The sequence below is a fragment of the Symsagittifera roscoffensis genome, chromosome 7 (assembly GCF_963678635.1).
Source record: "Symsagittifera roscoffensis chromosome 7, txSymRosc1.1, whole genome shotgun sequence".
Taxonomy (NCBI): domain Eukaryota; kingdom Metazoa; phylum Xenacoelomorpha; order Acoela; family Convolutidae; genus Symsagittifera; species Symsagittifera roscoffensis.
Genome location: NC_087068.1, coordinates 42,308,634 through 42,331,423, shown reverse-complemented (window position 1 = coordinate 42,331,423; position 22,790 = coordinate 42,308,634). Strand labels below are relative to the sequence as shown.

Genomic DNA, 22,790 nt, shown 5'->3' with positions numbered 1-22,790 from the left:
CCTCTTTTTTTCAATTTTTGTCTCGAGATACATACATAATGTTCTCCGTTCGTTGAATTCGGTTTCTGTTTTGATGCTTAAAATGTTCGGAGATAAAGTGATTCAAAGTTTTTTTCACCTTTTTTCGCAAAAAACGCGGGACCCATTTTAACAAAAATTTTCTTTGTTTTTTTTCCAATTCTTTGCCCAAAAATCAACATTTTAGTATCAATATCTCAATTTTTTTTTACTGCAATCTAATTAACTAGATATAGTCATTGAAAATTTAGCACGGTCCTTAAATATTCTAATTACAATTTAATGTTGACTTCTAATTAAAATGATTTTGAATTAACGAATGTAAAATATTAAAATTTAGTTCAAATCGGCAAAAAAATTTCAACCAGACCCGAAAATACGCACACCAAAAATAGCTGCATGAAAAAGTCACCAATTCGTTTTTGCTCATAAATCGGCTTTGTTACAGATCAGTTTAAGGTTACAGTGATCACATTTGTATCAACCAAACCAACCAGCGCCATCACTGTTTTGTTTTCTCGCTTCTTACATTGAAAATAACTAGATCGCAAAATTAGGAAATTTGGGCTATGTAAGTTGAAAGAATCTTTGCTTTTCTCAGGGACTTAACTATCATACTTGGGGTCTTATGCACTAAACGGCCCAAAGTCAGTATTTCTACATCTTGATTTAAACTCAATGTATTTGAATCAGATTTATTACTGATTTTCTCTAAATAAGTAACTATTTCTAATTAAACAACTGTTTTTTTTTCTAAATAATTTAAGTCGTTTTTCAAGTGCTAGTTTATCATCTTTAACTATAGCCATAATTTGAAAAATTTTTAAGTTTTAAAAACTTTCTGTTTTTTGCTATGGATTGATGTCTCAATATAACATTTAACAGCTGTTTTTTTACCTACGCATAACTTTTTCTGTTTACGTTTAGTCATTTTATTGTTCAGTAGCTTCAAAATTATCTAAAAATTTCTTGTGATTTTGGTTTGAGAGTATTGATATCTGTATTTTCCCAATAAAGCAAGATATTAATAAAAATTTGAAGGCTGTTGCTCCGTTCAAAAACGTTCAATTATATGGTAAAGAGAAGGCGGCCCAAAAACAATCTCTGTGGGAGACAAACACACTTTGCTCTTTTTTTCAATTTTTGTCTCGAGATACATACATATTGTTCTCCGTTCGTTGAATTTGGTTTCTGTTTTGATGCTTAAAATGTTCGGAGATAAAGTGATTCAAAGTTTTTTTCACCTTTTTTCGCAAAAAACGCGCGACCCATTTTATCAAAAAATTTCTTTGTTTTTTTCCAATTCTTTGCCCAAAAATCAACATTTTAGTATCATTATCTCAATTTTTTTTACTGCAATCTAATTAACTAGATATAGTCATTGAAAATTTAGCACGGTCCTTAAATATTCTAATTACAATTTAACGTTGACTTCTAATTAAAATGATTTTGAATTCCCATAAACCAAAAATTTGGATGTTTTCTTTCTAAATTTTGTTTCTGAAAAATTTTCGGTTGTAGTTGCAACCGAACACAAGTGCGAAAGACCTTGGTTACCCAAAACACCAAAAGATTGGACGGACTTGCATTTACAATGCATAGAAAATGACCTGAATTTGACTGTCTTTCACAAATGATATAACAAAAGTAACAAACTTATATTTTTTGGCAAATTTTTTTAATGACGATTATATTAAATTTTTGAATTTTCAAATTATCTGACATTAATCAAGGCGTACATTAACACCCTATACAAAAGAAAAAGGAATTTTCAGCGTTTTTGAAAAAAAAATTAAGTGAAAAGAAAATAAAAGCCAATTTTATCGTATCCAGGACTACGTTATGCACACAAAATATTAAATTTTGCATGCAAAAATTTTTTTTCGAAAAATGTTTGTTTGCGTACGAAAATTGATTTGCGGTTGAAAAAAAATTACTCGTCATCAAAAAAATGCCAGTCATACAATTTTCATATATGGGAATTGTATGATAAGCATTTTTTTTCAAAAAACGAAAACCTCAGTTTTTTATCACCAGATTGTTTTATCAGAATCAAACAGCCACAGAAATGAGTTTATACCAGTTTTCAACCATTTTTAGAAATTGTATGAAAATTGTATGACAAGCATTTTCCCACACACTTGATGTATGGAATTGTATGGTAAGCATTTTCGGTGTATGGAGGTCAACCCGGGTAGTGGGTTTTGATGACAAATAAGTCAACCCAATTATATTGTTGTTAAACCGTAAAATAAAGTAAAGCGATTAAATTTCAATATATACACAATAGTAATTGCAATTTTCAATATGAAAAGTTCCTGGCTGAACATATTTTGCAAGATTTTTGAAATGAATAATTTATACACAAATTAGTTTTCAATTGCATGCGAGACCTGTCTACCATAGTTGCTTTTTCGAGGGACCACTCTATCATAGTAGTACCAAACTTACGATAATTTAATTGAAATCACCGATGCAAAAACCAGATCAATTTTGAGGCACTTTATTTACAGACACTCTTGAGGCACTTTGAGTCAAAATGTTCTAGTTTTTGGATTGGTGATTTCATTCAAATTATCGAAAGTTTGCCCACGTGAGGCAGGTTCGCACTCGCAGGTTAATCACGTTTGACGGACCGGTTAGTCACGTTTGACCACCTCCGGGAAACTAACCACCGGTGGTCTTGCTGAATCTCCTCTGCTTCTGCTATTGAATCATAGTCACCGTTCAAAACAGTTTTGCTTTTTTTGTGGGAAAGCAGTTTTCAACTTCAATACTATTATGCCAGCTTTCGACGTAGGAGATTTATGCGGTTAAATATTGACGCAGTTCAGGATCTACTAGGTGGGACGTTCAAACGAGCCCTGCTAGCTCAGTCGGTAGAGCGTTGGACTTTTAATCCAACGGTCAAGGGTTCGAGTCCCTTGTGGGGCGTATCTTTTTGACTAACAAAACGTCAATAATTTCTTTTACTGAACATGAAAAACAACTCTCGACAGAATAGGCATATGTCAGCGGCTCAATTTGCAGAACACGACGTCATGTTAATCGCAAATGATACAGAGAACCCTTATAGTTAGATATAATGTCGGTTCTTTAAAAATACCATATCACAAAATTGATTTTAGCAAGGACAGTTCTAGCGAGACTTTTTCCACTCGGATCCCACTATTGAATCAAGTTCATACTCACATGTGAAAGAGCCGGAGTAAAGAATCCATGCCAATATACCGCTAAAACAACACAAATTGGGTTTAAAAATAAAAAACAACGTCTTTTCAATTTTCTAAGAAAACTAAAGCCTGGAATGGTCATCAATTTATTGGTGTCTACAGGTAGTTTTTTGGTCGTTTTTGATCGGTTTTACAACCACGAAGTTAAAGGGTGTTTTATTTACTCCCAAAACTCCTCTCCCTCCTAGCAATCGAACAATATGCAAACAAAAAAGGATCTCTCTAACAATCTCCACCCTTTCAAGAAAAGGGCGGGGGGGGGGGGGTCTGGAGGTTGTTAAGTAAATCAATCAAAATGGTCGATTTTTCGACCAATCAGAATGCAGTAAAATTAGAATTCTCAATAGAAAGCTCAGTGCTAATTTACTGTATTTCTTTATTGGGGTGGAAGATTCGTAAGTAGGTACTATAGGGGGGGGGATTGTTAAGTAGATCCCAAAAAAATTACCTGTAAAAACTCGCAGTAGGGGGGATAACGAAAAAGAGCCCGGGGATTACATGGGGCGCTGAGAGAGGGAGGAGGTGGCGTCCACCTTGCTCCCACCCTTAATCCGCTATTTGTTGGAACTTTCTGGGCTGAAAATGCTATTTGTGGAAGCGCAAGTGAAAAATAACTAACATTATTCTTTTTAAATTTTGGATTTATAAGCAATATCCCCACAGCAACAACTTGTGGTTTCTGGTGATTCAAAAGTATCTGACCAGTTTCGAAAAAAATGTTGTTCGAACCAAATTTACACAATTTTGAGTGTGAGTGTAGAGCTAACAGGGAAGTTCATTATTTAAGTCACCTTATAAATTACCTTCTCTTTAGAACTGTTTGTTGTTTTAGATTGATCTAATCCAGTCTGGGATCCAGTCGACGATTCTGGTGAGGGACAAGGAGACCCCGGCAGACATCCACGTCAACTTCGACCCAGAGATATTCACACTCATCAGGTACACCCACATTTCATGTCAGCTCGACCAGAGCAAAAACTCAGCAAGGCTGCTCGTATCAAGGAAGAACACAGAATGTTCCGGTCGCCCTTGAAAGTTTCTAAAATGGACTTTTAGTTAAAATTGATTAAAAAATTTTTTCCCATACGAACGTTCAATTACAGAGTGATATGCTTCTAATTCAGTAATGCTTTAATTGGACAAACCGGCCTGCCTCAGTTCAAGTTAGACTAATTTCCGAGAGGAATTAATCAGCGGCTCACTATACGCGTTCATTGAAAACTGGTAAATAGCGCGCCTTTATTATCCCAAAATACCAAATTGTCATTTTTCAAACGACCATATTTTCGCAAAACTATCACAGGTGAAATACTTTTTGAAATTCCAGCTCAAGGCATCAGCACCTTTCAGACTAGTAAAAATTCTGTCAAAAAGGTTTTGTTAAAAAATCGATTTTTTTGGGAAAAAAGCAAACCCAGCACAAATTTTTTGTGACTTTCTTCGAACGACGGAATAAAAACAGACTCCAGAAAGTGAACGCTGTATTGTGGGACCTGTATACGTAGCGAGATTAAGTAAACCAGCCGATGTATAAACCATCCGAAAATGAGCGGAACATATAACCCAGCCGAAACGTTACATCACATCAATGAAATTTGCATTCGTAACTGTTACATAATTATTATAAAACATCTACGTAGTTTCGGCTGGTTGATACTTCGGCTGGTTTATATACCACCATAAGTAGCTTAACATCACCATAAGTTGCATGGCAGCAAATGGGTAACCTAGCAAGCAAAAAATACCCTTAAAAAATTCCCGGACTATTTTACGCAACTTAGTTACACATTAAAGTTTCAAATGTCGACTAACCTTTAATAACTTTGATTACAAAAAACTATAATTTTTCAATATTTTTTCAATGAAAATAGTGAAAAATCATAAAAGAACAGTAATTTCTGTATAAAAATAGTTTGATTTAGGAGAAACAACGGTTACCCAAGTCTAAGAAATTCCCAATTATTTTAACAGAATCAGCTAGCATAATAGAACTCTTTAAAATATAATGGCTCGATTGAATTCTGTTCAAAAATTACATTCCTTTTCAAAGAAAACAAGACTGCTCGTTTCGGGGCAAAGGCCTGAGTGTGCTGACTGCATTTCAAGCACTATTTAATGGTGTGCGCTTTGAAAATTTTTTAAACAAATTTTCAAAAAAGGAAAAATTTTATTTTTGCCTTGAGAGTTTTTTCCTTGAAAATATCTTATCCCCCACATGCTATGTAAAGTAGAAAATGATCTGTTTTGCAAATAGCAAAGTATTAAATAAACCAAATATCAAGCCTCAATTCAAATTGAACCGACTTGTACCCGCACCGAGCGCCCATGGATCATAGTCGATTATATTGTCATTTTGTGGTCGGTATCTATAAAATTACAAAATAATCGATTATACTCTATTAAAACTGGATTATTATCCGACTTTTTATCTCAATATTTACCATTATCAGGAGTTGATGAACGTAGTTCTTTCTCTTATATGGGTCGCGATGATTTCTTTTTTGTTTTTTTTTGTTTTTCAGGAAAAGTCTTAAAATTTGTTCAGGCTAAAAATTATTTTATCGCGGTTTGGTTTTTGATTTAATTTAAATCTCAGTTCAATTTTTTTGTTAAAGGAAGGCAAACAAATTTCATTATCGATCAGCGAAAGTGTGAAAGCCACGAAAGTAGAAATTACTTCTCGAATTTCCCAGCGAAATAAAATCTAAAAAATGAGGTTTTTTCAAAAAAAATGGAGTCCTTTTTTTCTATTTATTTAGTACCGTTCATTGACTCTTTTCCAACTGTCTGTTGGCTATGCTTATTGATTATAATTGATTGTGATGGATGTTTCTGAGAGGTTATCGATGAAATTTCTATTCTATTTTAATTCTTTCATTTTCTGTCTGATGCAGTTGCTACGTATTACGTGTCAGCAAGTTTTACTGTTCACATAAGATTTTATACTTTTAAATAATCTAGTTTTTTTCGTTTACCATTTTATTTAACCATATTTTTACCATCGCCATTGTGAAAATTTGCGAATCGCCCACTTTTACTATGGTATTTGCCCACTACTCTACTCTACACCCCAATCCTCAAGTTCAAGTAGGTGAGAGGGGAATGGTTGAACGGAGGGTATTCAGAACGGGGGATTAAACTGTAAACTGAGAGGGGGGTTTGGTGTTGGTTGTAAACTTTAGTAATTACAGGGATGGCATCGGCAGTACGTAATTGAATTTTTACCTGTTTTTTGTTTATTATAACTGTAAAGGACATGGCACAAAATTTTTTGCAGAAAATTCAAAATTTCAGCAAAAGTAATGAAACTAATTTTAAAAAATTTATTATAAAAGTTTTTTTAATGGGAATAGAATCGAATGAGCGCTCGGAGCGGGTTAGACGAATTGAATCTTCGCCTAGACCTTAATAGCAGGAAAGGGTATTGCGCGTTAATTGTCCAAAAAATGGCCTAATTGGCAATCTTTAAACCCCTGTGTTTTATTGAAAAATCATTACAGGCAAAATATATATATATTTTTAAAATTTGAGCCTACAACAAAAATTTCCATCTGATGGTACAAAAAAAATCCGTCAAGAATGGCTAGTTAAAAAGTCAAATTTTGTCTGGAGAAAAAACGACCCCTAGCACAAAGTTTTTTTTCACTTTCTGCGATAGCTGGAACTGAGGCAAACTATTTTATTTCAAGTGACAACAAACAGGATGAAGTAAGGGGAATTTTTTTTTCAAAGTTTTTAATATTATTCTACTAGGAGGTTAAAGGTTACTTCAAAACTTATTAAAATTTGAAACGAATTTGGTTCTTAATTTAATTTCTGCTCATGGACCAAAATTTTCTCTAAAAGATCTCAGTCTAAAAAAGAGCTATCAAATAAATGAAAAGATATAAATGGTGACCCATCGGAAACAAGGATAACAGGATACTATGAAATTAGAACAGATAGTTCCGACCGCTCTATTTTAAATTGAAACATCAAAAACAGGGAAATAGGGAAAATTTCTCAAAAATTTCCAAAAAAAAACAAAAGTTTATGTATAGAAATATCTTTTAATTTATGTTCACGTTTCAGTAAAATGCGAATTAATTAATTAACAATTATGCAAGAATGAGATATCTTTTTCTATCTAATTTAACATAAAAAAAATTTAAACTAAATTGGGCTCAAATACAGTGTTCAAGTTTCGAATACATCAAGTTCAGTGTCATCACGTTTTTCAATGTCGAGAAAAAATGGCCTGATATTTTCGGTTTCAAACCAACTTGACAGTGAACATGAGCCCACTTTAGCCCTAATTCAATTTTTGACGTTAGTTTAGATATAATTACATCTCATTCTTGCAGTACTTTTACTTAATTAGATCGCCTTTTACTAAAAAAGTGAACAGGAATTGAAAAAAAAAACGTGACATTGAGCATTGAGTGTTTTTTTTCAACGTTTCTTGTCGACTTTGCAGGGGTAACGACTTCGTTTACGACAAAGCTCGTACGCATTCAAATGCAGTATATAAAAACCCTTCAAGTCGTTATCTGGGATAAAAAATTATGAACAATTGTTTCTGTGTCGAAATAAAATGGCCTTATATTTTTGAATTTCAGAGAAATTTTTTTTATTATTTTGCCGATCCAAAATCACGGCTGAAAGGGTTTTAATAGGATAAAGCTCTTAAACCCGTACGAGCTTTGTCGTAAGCAAAATCCTTATCCCTACGAAGCTTACCCTTACAAATTTGTTAAGCACGTTGAAAAAAACACAATAGGCCATATTTTTTTCTCTTCTCACTTCGTGAAGTCGTTTGAACGATAAAAATTCAAATATTTCACTAGTATTACCTCAAACTCTTATCACCTTATTATCATAAAAGCAAGGCTGTGAGGGAAGATATAATTTTCTCGATGGCGCAGGTTTAATTTTGGAAAAAGGGAAGTTTTGTCGAATGTTTTTACGGCAAGCTAATTTTTTTTCCTGAACAGTCCCAAATCACTTACAAAGACCTCTGTTTTGACCTGATTGTAGAGAGGCTGACTTGATGATCAAGATGGACCTGGAGGTGCCTGAGAAGGCGCAGATGCTGCTGAGGAAACAGTACTACTATCTCGATCTGTTCACTCAAGTCGAACACATGCTCACCAGAAATGCGGACTTAAGGTATGCTCATCAGAGTTAACTATTTGAGGACATCGGTAGTTATAACTGAAGTAACTGCAAGTAATAACGGCAGTAATAATTAAAAATATTAAATGAGGTATCAAAGTTATTTGTTATCTAGATAACTGCATTGCTATCTTATCAAAATCAAGAGCCCTGAAATGGTCTGATCTTTAAGCCCAGAGCCGGATCTATTTAAGTATTCCTTCCCGCCCTCTATTTCAGCAGGGGGTTTTGGGAATTCATTACTAGGCACAAACCTCGAATATGTTTAACGGGTTAATAACTCCTTAATAGAGGCGATATTTTATACTAGGTACTAATGGAGAGGATAAAGAGATTCCAGGCACTGGATTCAGTAAGACTTAACAAAATTAAAAAGTTAAAATTAATTGATTTCTTGATTAACTATCGATAATAAAAAATAACAGAAGTCATAGCAGGATCAGAGGCGCCTGAAAACGGGCTGCATAGTTCCACGGCGTTCTCGCAATGAGATTTCATTTGGTTGTAAATGTAGTAACTTTTACAATGAATGGAATCTAATTTGCAAACAATTTATTATTATTATTATTAAAAAGTGCATCTGTTCAGCTTGATTTGGTCTATTTAGCCTACTTTTTGTTGCAGACAGAGAATCCCTCCGATTCTGAGGAACCTGTACGCACCCCACTTGGCGGCAGTGGACAGGGTCATCCAACCTGGATTCATCAAACTCACCTGGACTTCCGTCAACGTCCCAGAGTACCTCAAGAGGGTACATACACAATTAGGTAGATTATAATCATGCTCTATTAAGAATTGATTCGTATCCAGTTTCATGCCCCTATGTAAAATTACTATTTAAATTTTTTTTTAAAATGGTTGACACGACAATTTGCATCAAAATAACGCCGTAAGAATTTGTTCCCTTGTTCATTCGAACGGACACGTTTCATTCTCATGGTTTCAGTTCAGATCAACAAAAGACATTTTAGATATACTTTCATGAATTGAAGCTCAGAATCAATCAAAGCAGGTATCTTTGATCAAATGGAAAGAGAAAGACTGAACTTTGATCGGACATTCAAAACGTTCAGTTCTAGGATCATTACTTTTTCTTTCATATCTCAACGACTGGCCTGTATCTAAGTCGAGACTGAATTATTTGCAGATGACACTAAGAACTTTCCATGCTCACAAAATGAACAGTGACCTCAATTCTGAAATCATTTTGTTTTGCAAAAAATGGGTTGCTAAGAACTGCTTGGTTATCAGCGAGCCAAAATGTCTGGATACATGAATTTTTGCGAAAAAAATGGTCGAATTTGAAACTTTTGAAAAAAATTTAAATTCATTGATAGATGTGGGGTTGGTTATATGATTGACGGATGCTCCCCGCTCAGGAATTCGACCCCCTACCTACCCGAAGAGTCCCCTTTTGTACTATTTGGAGATATCTACTTTTTGCTTATTGTCCCTAAAATTTTTCTAAATGCGCCTTTAGCGCCAAAATATACTAGCTTTGAGGGGGAGCGTGCGTCGAAAAAAACGCGATTTTTTGGTCAAAATTTTGCACAAAGTGCCTAAAAACGCATTTTTGGCCTTTTTTAAAACAAAAATTCGCCTGCGTCGCAGAAAATTTGGTCAAAATAGGGTTTTTATTGTGATTTGGTAGAGCTCAGAAAATCAAATTGGTCGACCTAAAAAAAAAGATCGTCAAAATTTTTGAAAAGTTTTTGAAAATTCTCCCCCCCCTCGAGAAAATCCTGGATCCGCCCTTGACAAGGGCTATTTTTATAAACAACAACAACTTGAATTGGTGCGCGAGATCATGATTCATTCAGATTGACAAATCTGCAGCTTTTTTGTGTGAGATATTATCAACTTCGTTAAAAGATTGTCTTTCAAGGAGTTAAAAGATGGTCTTTCATTAATGGAATAAGTGATATTGAGTTGAAATCGAAACTATTGCTTATATATCTTATACGTGGTAGAGCCAATGTTTTTGTTACCTTTTGCTTGCCGGACTAATTATATGATGAAATCTCTGAAATGTTTACTTTAGATAGCATTTATTTTTTTACAAATTTTTTTGATACCCCCAGAAGTTTGCAAATTAAATGATTGGGAATACCTAATATTTTTAAGTATTGTCTATATTCATTTGTTCTAAACTTTCCATATTTTCTATATTTATAAGTTTTGGTGGCCAATTTTTAATCGATTAGCTGATCAAAAAAGTCTCACTTTTTTGAGTTTGCTTTAATTTTGGCGGCACTTAGCACAGTGGTAAGGCGTTCACTTTGAAATCGTCAGATCTTGTATTCGATCCCAAACCACAGAAATGATAGTGTGAGAGGACAAGCTCTCACTTGACCTCCAGCTTCCGGTCTACCACAACCTGACCAAGTTTGGCTGCAATAGTGGTAACACGTAATAAGATCTAGACGCAAAAAAAACGTCCTTGAGTCGCGGAAAAAAAACAGCTTCGCTCAGCTAAATAACACTGTCTGGAATGTGTGGAGATAATACAAATGGACTATCCTCGACAGGACTGTTAAGGCCTACTGATAGCTCCTCTGCGATTCGCAGGAACTACAATTATTAATTATTATTTTACCACTCAGGTGTCCCGTTTACCGAGAGGTTCTACTCTCGAGCTAGTACCAACGGTCGATGTTAAATGATAAATAGTTTTTTTACAATAAATGAATTCAAACTTTGAACTCCAAACTGAAAAAATTTAGTTTTAAATTGTTGCTCATTTTTTAATTTTCTTTCCTTTTTTTTGAAAAAGTTAATATCCGTCTATCCTTGTTTAAAATGATTTTGAATAATTTTTTTTGCTTCTGTGCTGCTCTAGACAAAGTGGAGTTGCTGCTGACTAGATGCAAGGACATCATAGACCACAGGATAGAGGGAGTGTTGAAGGAGATGATGATGGTGCCTCTAATTGAACTGCCTGGCGAACAGGAGGAGTCCGCCTCCATAGACCAGTTCACCAGCAGGACTATGGTATATGTTTTCTTTTTTTCATTTTTTTCAAAAAAATGAGTCTTCATTTTTCACCTTTTCAAATAACAATCCTATTCGACATAAAAATTCATAAATTACAGACGAAGAAATTATAAGCAAAGTTTAATACTATAATCCGATTAACGTGATACAAACAGTAATATTTACGAATGAAAAAGTGACCCAGAAATTACATAGTTTTAGAAAAATTAAAATATATAGTTTTTCGAATCCTAATGCAGTTGCTTTGTTGCAGCTGTTGTGTGCAAAGGGCACTCACATTCTGCAGACGAAAAGTAAGCTAGCAGAAGACAGTGTGCAGGAGCTGATCAACCTCATCATGAACTACCGTGACCCCAATCTGAACAGTGGGGATGACTCAGACGCGGATGAGGAAAAGGATGATGAACAGTATGATGGTATGTCAAGTTTCGGTTTTCTAATGCAAGAAGCAGAGAAAAAAAAATTTTGAGCAAAACAAAAGCACATGCAGTTTTTACAGTTTTCGAAAAATTATAATGAGAAGCAAAAAGTTGGAACTGACAAATTTTATCAAAAAGAGCAATCTGCCAATTAAGCACAAAATTCGCATGCACACTCCTAAAATTTATTGTGTAAATTTATCCGACAGGTTATTGCGTGATGCAAAAAATCATGTAAAACACACAATTTTTTAGTAAATCGACTGATTTCACACAATAAAAAATAACCGAAAAAGCGTGTGAAAAATCCAATGTTGCAAAAAGCTACTTGATTTTTTTATCATGGGTTTCCATCATACTGATTAGAAGTCATACTTTTTAAACCTTACACATTTAAACCTATCGCTCAAAATTAAATTTTATCACTTTAATATACCTAATATCATTAATCTCATTCGTTGAATTTTAAAGCAACTTTGAAACATAATTTTTGTCTGAGAACAGGGGCGGATCTAAGATGGCGGATCTAACAGGGGAGGATCTAAGAAAACAGGTCGCGCTCCCCCTTAAATTTAGTGTATAGCTGCGCCACAGGCGCCTTTAGAAAAGTTATAGGATCCGTCAGCCAAAAATCTTAAAAAGTACCAAAGATGCCGGTCAGCCAAAAATGGAAATCTTAAAAAGTAACTTTGAGTCGGCAGGGTCGAATCTCTGAAGGGGCGAGCATCTAACAGGATCTAACAGGGGAGGATCTAAGAAAACAGGTCGCGCTCCCCCTTAAATTTAGTGTATAGCTGCGCCACAGGCGCCTTTAGAAAAGTTATAGGATCCGTCAGCCAAAAATCTTAAAAAGTACCAAAGATGCCGGTCAGCCAAAAATGGAAATCTTAAAAAGTAACTTTGAGTCGGCAGGGTCGAATCTCTGAAGGGGCGAGCAACAGGGGCGGATCTAAGATGGCGGATCTAACAGGGGAGGATCTAAGAAAACAGGTCGCGCTCCCCCTTAAATTTAGTGTATAGCTGCGCCACAGGCGCCTTTAGAAAAGTTATAGGATCCGTCAGCCAAAAATCTTAAAAAGTACCAAAGATGCCGGTCAGCCAAAAATGGAAATCTTAAAAAGTAACTTTGAGTCGGCAGGGTCGAATCTCTGAAGGGGCGAGCATCAACCCCCCCCCCCCCCCCCCCCCCCCCAGTCCGTCCCTGTCTTTTCATTTGTGTGAGGAATTAACAGAGTTGTAGCAGTGAAATGATTTAAAAAATTCCAGATAAAATGCATTTCTGACTTAATATAACTTTTGATAGAAATTATTGTTCGTCAAAAACTGATCCTCAATTTCGATTTCTCCAGTATATTTTATCAAGTATAGAACATAGCCAGTAGAGAATTAGAAAAGGGTCATGAACACAAGGAAATGAAAAAACTGACCCATCAACCTCATGACAGGTTCCAATCAAAAATAAAAAGAACTTAATAATATCGTTAGATTGCATTTGTTTCAAACTGTTTAAGAGCCGATGAACGTAGTTCAGACTCTTATATAACTCGCGATGATTTTTTCAAAAAAAAAGTTTCAGGAATAGTCATGAAATTTGTTGAGGTTCAATTTTAATTTTTCGCTGTTTGACTTTTGATTTTTTTTTGAGTTCAGTTCATTTTCTTAGTCAAAAGGCAAATTTGACTGTCTTTTACTCAAAATGTAAAGGTCACAAAAAAGGTGATCAAACTTCTAATTTCCAAAATGGAGTTTGAGTTTCAGATTTCCCAGCAAAATAAAAATTTGACTTATTGATCGAGTTTTCTCACATTGGGTTAATTTTACCAAGAAATTCAAAGAGCTTTAAGGGCATTATTTTTTTTGAAAGTTGAGAGTTAGATTTTTTCAAAGAACAAGTCAGTATTTTTTTGTTTACTTCCGTTAATTGACTCTTTTTTAACTTTCTGTTGACTATGTTAATGCTTAGGAAAATGGAAACTAACAAACTGCAATCAAAAAGAGATGCGCTAATTTTGACCCAGAAGTAATAGGATCAAACTTGTTCTACGAACAACAATAAGATAAGGCTGTTTAAAAGCGACCTTTTTATAAGCGGTGAATCTTTGCTCAGAGGCGTCACAATGACGGTCAGTTGCCTTTTGACGACAACAAAATTTTGTTTGTACTGAACAGGAACTTGGAAACTAATATATTTATTATGGACTAACACCAATAGCGCGAGCTATTTTGAAACTAAGCCAAAGTGGTTGAAAAAACCAAAAAATCTTAAAAAAATCCAAAACATATTCTCTCAACCTTTTAAATTATCTATTAAAGATTTTCAAATTTTCCTCTCATTTGTTTGTTTAGCAAGAAAAAATTGAAATTAATAGCCATAAATTTTTGATAAAAATTTGTTTAGAATAAATTTAGGGCCGGTCAGCTAAAAATTTGTGTCATAAAATAAAACCAGAGGGGGACATGCATGAATTACAGTTTTGCTCCGGAAAACTATCATTTCTTAGCGTAAAATATCCTCTGAGGTACGGCCGCTTGGTTACTGTTTAATGACCACGAGGTAATTACCTTCGGTAGTGAGCAGGAATATCGCTAGCTCATGCCGCGCAATTTTGGGAAACAATTGCCTTGAGCGTAATCGGTCTCATTATTTTTTTTGAAAACATTTTAAGCCGGAACGCTGTTGTCATTATTGTATACTCAATTGACACTTTAAGCCATACTTTCTTTCTCATTGTCACTATGCCAGGGTATCCGCCCTTTACTGCGCCTTCGGCTTTCGGAAGACAACACGAGAGAGATGACTCGGGTCTACCGGCGACTCCCATTGCTCCTTACACCAGCAAATCCCTTGACTACAAATCAGAAAAACCGCCTATTGTTCACTCTTTTTGGAGTACGCGGACTAAGTTTTATGTCTATTAAACTCATCAAGATCTACTTTAGATGGCTGCTAGAATTAGATAAACACATGTTTTAGATGGCTGTTAAGATTAGATTGACGCATGTTTTTATTGAATGTTAACAATTGATAGTTTTATTTAGTTTGAAAGACTCGACAAAATTCAGTCTAGTGGCTTCTCAACAAATAGAAATCTTTGACAAAACTTTCTGAACTTTATCATATTTCACAAATTACAACTGTTTATTGTGTCGTGTTGAAAAAAAATTTTGAATGTCTTAGTATGTCTTGGAAAATATTAACTCAAAAAATCACACCCCTCATAAACACTTCAATTTTGTTTTGACAGACGATTTCGAGGGCGAAGACGAACTGCAACGGAGTCGTGGTTCAATTAAAAAGGGATCCAACTCGGCCACTCCTGTCCAGAGGAAGAAATCCTCTGCAGTGTCTGGCAAGATGCCGCCGGAACAGCAGGCCTTCTCCAAGAATGTGCAGAGCAAACTGGCCAAGAAGAAGAAGGAATACCAACAGCAGTTGGAGGACGAAGCCTTGGAGTTGATCACTCAGTTCGAACACAAGTTAGTATTTGACAATAAGGTCTTGTTTGGCTCCTTGTTTTAATGAATTTGTGCATTCAATTGAAGCACCTGAGAAAGACGTTGTTGAAAAAAAATGGTGTAAGAGTATCAAGAGGCGTCCGTCCATTATACTGTTCATTAGAATGTCAACAAACTAGATAGGACTTAATTAATATCCTTATTTTTTGGAATTGTTATTTCTTGACTTTTTGTGATATAATTGGTCCCGCGAGTTCGATTAAAAAATGCATAAAAGCTGAAACTAATAAATTTTTACCGTTTAGACACGTGGAAGCTCTGGTAAAACTGATCAAAATATCCCTGGACCAGATCAAGAAACGCCTGACATCTGGCGTCTCGGCCACCTACACATTACACGCACCATCCAGCATGTCATCTTCAGGATTCGCAGGCCATGCAGGATCCCACGGGGGTCAGCAGCCTTTCTTCAGGAGTGACGTGGTGCTGCAGATCCCGAGCATCATGATGATGCCGACGTTAGAGGACGTCCAGAGCAGTGTGAACAGTTCAGTGCAGACTATTCTGAGCGTGTGCAAGGGAGTGCCACAGTGGTCCAAGTCCAGAAAAACGGTAACAGATTCCAGAACTAAAGCACAAAGTCTTTATAAGAAAACACTTTTCCAACTTTTAAGGGTTTTCTGTCTGTTCCTGGACGTACAACAGGAGTTTTCAAAATCACTTTTGCAGTTGAAACTCAGTTGATCTGTTAAATGAATCAGAAAAGATCAAAGGTTGATTTTTTTTGAATGGCCAGTTTTTTCCAGCCAAAACAACAGGAACAAGAACGGATCGCCACTGCAGCTGCTAAATCTAGTGCCGACCATGGAGACGCAGGAATCGACGAAGAAGTGTCCTCCAAACTTGCCACAGGGAAGCTGTCCCGCCGAAACAGCACAACCAGTGTACATAGTCACGCGAGTGGGGAAAATATGAGTGTGGCTAACTCATGGATATTCAATAAGACTATTGATGTCGGAGGTATGTAAAGGGAAGGGACTATTCTCGCGGCAGAATGCGCAAAAATTCTCAACGGATCACCGTTCTGTAAACTGTCCAAAACTGACTAAAATTCACTATAAATTCTTTGCAATTTCAAGTCCCGAATTCCGATTGGCTATCAAAAAGATTCAAAACAGCATGCAGTTGCTTCAATTCTGATTGTCCGTTCTAAAAAAGAAGCGTAATGTATCATGTAATCTGGGAGCATGGTTAAGTGGTTCGTATACTGGCCCTTGTGGACAAATCATCTTAAGAGATTCCGAGTTTTGTTTGCAGGAGAGCAGATTCAGATCCAGCAGGCGCCCAAAAACTACTTCAGGAATGTGGCCGAGATGAATAAAGACGTGGTCAAACTGGTGTCTCATTTGCAGACTGCTGTCAGCAGCAACAAGAAAGTTCGAACTTTTCACCTGAGCTTCACGACACATTAATCAAATTTGAGTTTTAGATAGTCCCAAAAACCTGGCAATGAAATTCGCTCGACACATTTGATCAAAAAATTCATTTCTGAAGACCCAATTTTAAAAAATTCTGCTCATGAAAAAAAAAATGAAAATCTCTTTCATGCGTTTTGAGGCACATATGAGATTTTCAAAAGAATCTGTTTTTCAAAATTCAAGTAGAAAAAAATCGAAATCAAGACCTTTTTGAGTGTCAAATAACATGTTCTGCAGGAGGTGCAGGGAGCTCTGGAGGCGTTCCATGAGTTCAAGAATTTGTGGGAAGTGGACAGGACTGAGGAGTTGGAGAGATTCGTGCAACAGGAACCCAGTCTGCAGGACTTCAACCTGGAGATCATCAAGTACAGGAATCTAGAGGAGAATGTGAACGACATCCCACACTCGGTCCCAGCCGGACCCATCAACCTCATGACAGGTGCCAATCAAAAATAAAAAGAACTTAATAATATTGTTAGAATGCATTTATTTCAAACTGTTTAAGAGTCGATGAGCGTTGTTCAGACTCTTATATAGGTCGCAATTATTTATTTTTTTTTTCGTTTTTTTTTTCAGTAAAAGTCTTAAATTTGTTCAGGCTCAAATCAACTTTTTCGCGGTTTGAGATTCGATTTCTTAAGTTCAATTCATTTTTTTTATTTAAAAAGCAATCAAACTCCACAATCGAACACCGAAAGCGTTAAGGTCACGAAAAACGTGATCGACATCTAGTTTCGAAATTGGAATTTAATTATTGATTTTCCCAGCAAAAGAAAAATTTAATCAACGAGTTGGGTTAATTTAATCAAAAAACTGTCTATCATTTATTATTCTAGAAAATCAAAGAGCTTTAAGAGCATTTATTTATTTCTTTAAAGTTCGAAAGTTGAGCTTTTTCAAAAAATGAGTCGTTAATTTTTTTCTGTTTACTTGCGTTCATTGACTCTTTTCTAACTGTCGGTTGGCTATGTTCTATTTTCTCCCTTGCATTCATTTTGATCTTAGAACTAAAAGCTCTTTTCATGGCACGGGTGGAACTAAGATTTTCTCGAGGGGGGGGATGATTTTCAAAAATATTTCAAAATTTTGCCGACCTTTATTTTTCGGTCGACCAAATTGATTTTCTGAGCTCTCCCAAATCACTATAAGGACCCAGCTGTTTCGAAAAATTTTCTCCGCCGCAGGCAAACTTAAGGCACTTTTTAGAAAATTTTGCAAAAAAAAAAAAATAGCGTGTTTTCGGCGCGAGCTCCCCCTCAAATTTAGTATGTATTGGCCCCGAGGCGCCTTAAAATTTTTTTAGGGCCAGTCAGCCAAAAATGGAGATCTCAAATTAGAATAAAAGGGGTACCCTTTGCGTCGTCAGGGGGTCAAATCCCCCAAATCCGCTACTGTTTCAGGGTACGACTGATACAATTTTTTTCACTTCGTCGAAAAAATTATCAGCTTGAAGGCAAACTTAGGTGGCATTTCATAGTTACAGCCAAAATTCTTTCATAGTTGAGTCTCTAAATCGAATCAATTAAACCTTTTATGTTTCTCCAGAAAAATTGAAGCTGGCCATCAAGGTCGAAAACAAAAAGTGGATCGACGAACTGGCTCACCACTGCAACGTGCAGTTCCGAAAAGAGATGGACTCGATTGTGGCCTTCATCGAAGACCAGAACAAGAAACTGGGCAGGGAGATCAAGGATCTGGACGATATCCGGTTCGCCATGGACTCCTTGAGAGACATACGGGAGAATGAGATCCGAATTGACATGATGATCACGCCTGTGGAGGTCAGTAAAATAATGTTTACTTGTTAGGTTTAAAATAAAGAATAGTTTTGATTGTCGTTCAAAATTTGATCAAACAGATTTTTCTATGCGCTATGTGAACATTTATTTAGCTTGACTCTTCAAATTTTTAGTAGAAAAAAATTAAGGCTTGGTAAAAAATATATTTTCAAAGATCATAAAATCGACAAAAAGGCAACATTTTACGAGCTGCATACACATTAGTGTTTTTCATTTAAAAAGTGCGTGGAATGTTTTATTCAGGAATGCTACGCGATGTTGCAACGCTACGAGATCCCAGTGGCTAAGGAAGAGTTAGATCGAACGGACTCTCTGAACTTCTCGTGGAAGACACTGCGAGAGAAGGCGTTCCAGATGCAGTGCCACTTGACAGAGATACAGCCCAACTTCAAGGCAAGTCTAGATCACATATTATGCCCTGTTTCTGATAGTTATAATAACTTGTGTAATTAGTCCGACGACTGAAAGTGGGTTAGATGACATTTGGTGATTTAAGCCATAAAAACTTATGCCGAGTAGTAGGTATCTGATATGCAGACATGATCAAAAGATTTCTGTTGGTTGACAAAAGAGCAGATTTGGGAACAATGATTCAGTGATTCCGTCGAACATGTTGTTTACATGAAAAAATGTGTTCCAAATTGATAAAGCTTATTAATCGTGGGCATAATAATCGCACGCGTAATAATTTTGCGAAATTAAAAAAAAAATTTGAAAAGTTTATATTTAATTTTTTTTTCAAAAACAATAATACTTAAATTCCTCAAAAAAATATTGGAACTCAATTAGCTCAACCAATGGTGCTTTAGAAATGATATTCAAAATTTTGAAGAAAACCTTGAAAAAAAATCCGGGCGACGGAAACTAAGCTGACAAAAATAAAAAGACAGACGTTCATCCGAAAAAGCACAACATTCTAGTTAGCAAAATATAGGTCTCGGCCGGATCTGAACTGCAAACTTTTTTCGTTTTAAGCAAGTGTGTTACCTCTACGCTGGATGCGCTGAATATTTGACCGTATTTGAGTTTATTACAGAGGAAGTTAGTAGACGTGTAACATTTTCACGATCGAAATCTTTTTACCCAAGTTGTTTACGGGAACGAAATCCCGTATCCAGTAGCAACAACATTTCTAATCACAAGACTTAGAAATAACTGTCAATAAGAATTTTTAAAAAAGTTTCTTTTGTTTTGTTTTGGTTTTCATTTGCCCAAGGCAAATGTATTCGTTTATGATTACCTAAATTTATCTTATCTAAATTTCTATGCTTTCGTTTTTCCTCTCATCATACTACTGAAAAACACGACACAAATTCGAAAAAGGAAAAACACTCTTAGTTGTTTTTGAATGAGTTGGAACTTTCTGTGCTAATTGCACATCAACCGGCTATACTTGTTTTATTTAATTCAATTATTCGATACAGTGAAGAAATACATACGTAATCACTCACTGCATCAGGATAGCTAGAACAGGCTTTTCAACCTAACAAGTAGCTGCCCTCCGGGATAACTATCACAATTAAGTAACGACAACGGGTAAACAAATCAGAAAAAGTTGTCGACCAGCTGTACATTGTCTAAAATGTAATTTCTTTTGAAAACCTTTAAAAATTTTGACAGCTGTTCTTGAGAGTACGTTTCGATTTTATCGGGTAGGAGTTTATTTGACATCAAAAAATTGAAACATTTAACGATTTTGCATGAAAGGGAGTTTTCCATAGTTTTTGTCCTACAGCGATAAAACGGAATCATTCCGTTAGAAGTAGAACGTGTATTTCGTTTATTACTATAATTACTGACGTTTAGAAAATCAAGAGGTGAACGTTTTAAATATTGAAAAATGGTTTCTTTAAAAAGTTGAGTTAAATAAATTTCATGAACTGTATCAATGCCCAGATCATTAAACTTTGTTGTTATGTGATCGTATTTGCGTTTGAAGAATATAGTACGGAGAATTCTTTTCTGGCAGATATAAATTTTTTCTAAATTTGTTTTGCTAGTACTCCCATAAACAAGCAGACCATATGAAATTATAGGTACCACATATGCCAGGTAGAACTTTAACAGCATTTTGCGAGAAAAAGCTACCCTGCCCTTATACATAATTCCGTTAAATCGGCCTAGTTTTCTGCACACAGTTTCAACATGGTCTGTAAATTTGAGTTGACTATCAATGATAACACCCAAGTATTTGAAACTATTTGTAAATCCTATGTTTTCACCCGCAAGTGAAAAGTCATTATCCAAACATTGTTTACCAAATGGTAAGATTTTACATTTTGTAGAGCTTATCGACAATTTATTTCGCACACACCAGTCATCTGTTTTCAGCAAATCATTTTTAAAGTAATCATTTACCCTTGTTGTTGGGAAAGAAGCAAGAATAGCAGTGTCGTCCGCAAAAAGATTTAATTCCGATTTTGAAACAATTTTATTTATGTCGTTAATGTAAAGTAAGAAAAAAAGGGGTCCAAGAACAGAGCCCTGCGGAACTCCGTACGATATTACCTGTTGCCTAGAAGTACCGTTCGAATTAACAACAAATTGTTGTCTGTTTGTCAAATAACTTAATATCAATTTGTTGAATTTTCCTCTAAAACCGTACGCGCATAATTTTTCCAGAAGAATGCAATGGTTAACTGTATCAAATGCTTTTCTCAGATCAATAAAAAGTGCCAAGCCCATATTTTTTGTCTCAATCGTTTTTCGCATGAATTCAGTAACTCGTAGGACAGCATGGATACAAGAATGTTTTTCGCGGAAACCAAACTGTTCCGGTATTATAATATTGTTTTTGTTAATGAAAACTAGCATTCTTTTATAAATTATTTTTTCAAAAATTTTGCTAAAAACTGTCAAAAGACTAATAGGTCGATAATTACTGGGATTTTCTTTTTCTCCTTCTTTCAGAAAAGCGACAATTTTTGCAATTTTACAAGCATCTGGAAAATATGCTGTATCAAAACATTTATTAAAAACGTTTGCCAGGAAAACAGATATGACTGGTGAACATAATTTAATCATTTTAGTTGAAAGACCATCATGACCACTTGAAGTTTTAGTTTTTAAGGCCCCTATTACCTTAAACACTTCATGTTCATCCGTTTTAAAAATTACAAAACTTGATATGTTTCTGTCTAAGTTTTGAGAAGCAGAACCAACAAGTGGCAGAGAATTGCTCAGGTGCTTACCAATATTGACGAAGAAATCATTAAGTAAGTTTGGTTCAATCTCTTTTTGGGCTGGTTTTCGTTTTCCACAAAAACGATTAAAAGCTTGAAACATTTGTTTTGATGATGTACATTTTTCAATTTTCTTATCATGATAGTCTCTTTGAGCACGCCTAATTGCCATTTTTACCTTATTTCTAAACATTCGGAAGCAATTAATTTTCTCTAGTGAAGATTTCTTAATCATTTTGGCATGAAGACGATCTCTCTTTTTACACATTTTTTTGATATCATTGGTGATCCAGTCTTTGTGTTTTTTCCTTAGTAATGTTTGTTGGGGGCAAAAACGGTCAAAAACATCCAGACACATTTTTGTTAAATCGGTCAACATGTCATCAAGTGTTGCCATATTGCAATTATTGAGATTTTGATGCAAAACAAACAAGAATTTCAAAATATTTTCATTTCTGTTCAAGATTTTCAAGTTTCGACCTATCTTAGAATTGTCACTATCATCCAAAAAAGGTCCAATAGAGGCAACTAGCGCATAATGATCACTTAGAGAAGTTTTTAAAGTAGTTACGCTCATATCATATTTACTGATGATATGATCAATACAGGTAGAACTAGATGCGGTTTCTCTTGTTGCTTCACTATTTGATATGAAGAATCCAAAAAAACTAAGTATCAATTTATATTCATCAATTAATCGAGAATTGCGCGACACGTCCAGAATATCTAAATTCATATCTCCCACAATGATTGAGTTCTGACATTGTTTTGAATTCAAATTCACGAGTAAATCCTCAAATTGCGTTAAGAAATGCTTTGAATTGATTGATGGCGGTCGATACATCAAACAAACGTTTAGTTTCTGTTTACTTCCTAGAGTTAAAGTTAAGACAACATTTTCTAGTTCATTCGATAAAATTTCGTGCGAAAAGTCAATTTGATCTTTTATGAAAAATGCTAAACCCCCACCCCTACTTTTTTGACGGTTAACAAAAACTCCTTCTTGGTAGCCGTCCAAGTTATAAAGTTCCAAGGGATCATTGTCACTTAACCAAGT

General features: G+C 35.2%; 1 protein-coding gene and 1 non-coding gene across 4 annotated transcripts in view; both read left to right on the top strand.

Annotated features, from left to right (window-relative positions):
- The window catches only part of LOC134851855 (dynein axonemal heavy chain 5-like), a 169,783-nt gene that overhangs the window by 94,091 nt on the left and 52,902 nt on the right, over positions 1-22,790 (top strand). For all 3 annotated transcript variants that reach the window (XM_063868125.1, XM_063868127.1, XM_063868126.1), the window contains 12 exons: positions 4,084-4,190; positions 8,268-8,399; positions 9,030-9,172; positions 11,245-11,396; positions 11,653-11,815; positions 15,064-15,295; positions 15,580-15,886; positions 16,081-16,294; positions 16,592-16,710; positions 16,990-17,191; positions 18,298-18,533; positions 18,795-18,944. In XM_063868125.1, coding sequence (XP_063724195.1) covers positions 4,084-4,190; positions 8,268-8,399; positions 9,030-9,172; positions 11,245-11,396; positions 11,653-11,815; positions 15,064-15,295; positions 15,580-15,886; positions 16,081-16,294; positions 16,592-16,710; positions 16,990-17,191; positions 18,298-18,533; positions 18,795-18,944 — 2,157 coding nt within the window. The remainder of the gene's footprint in view (positions 1-4,083; positions 4,191-8,267; positions 8,400-9,029; positions 9,173-11,244; positions 11,397-11,652; positions 11,816-15,063; positions 15,296-15,579; positions 15,887-16,080; positions 16,295-16,591; positions 16,711-16,989; positions 17,192-18,297; positions 18,534-18,794; positions 18,945-22,790) is intronic.
- Positions 2,880-2,952, top strand: Trnak-uuu (transfer RNA lysine (anticodon UUU)). The gene has a single exon. It is a non-coding gene; the product is annotated as a tRNA-Lys (tRNA).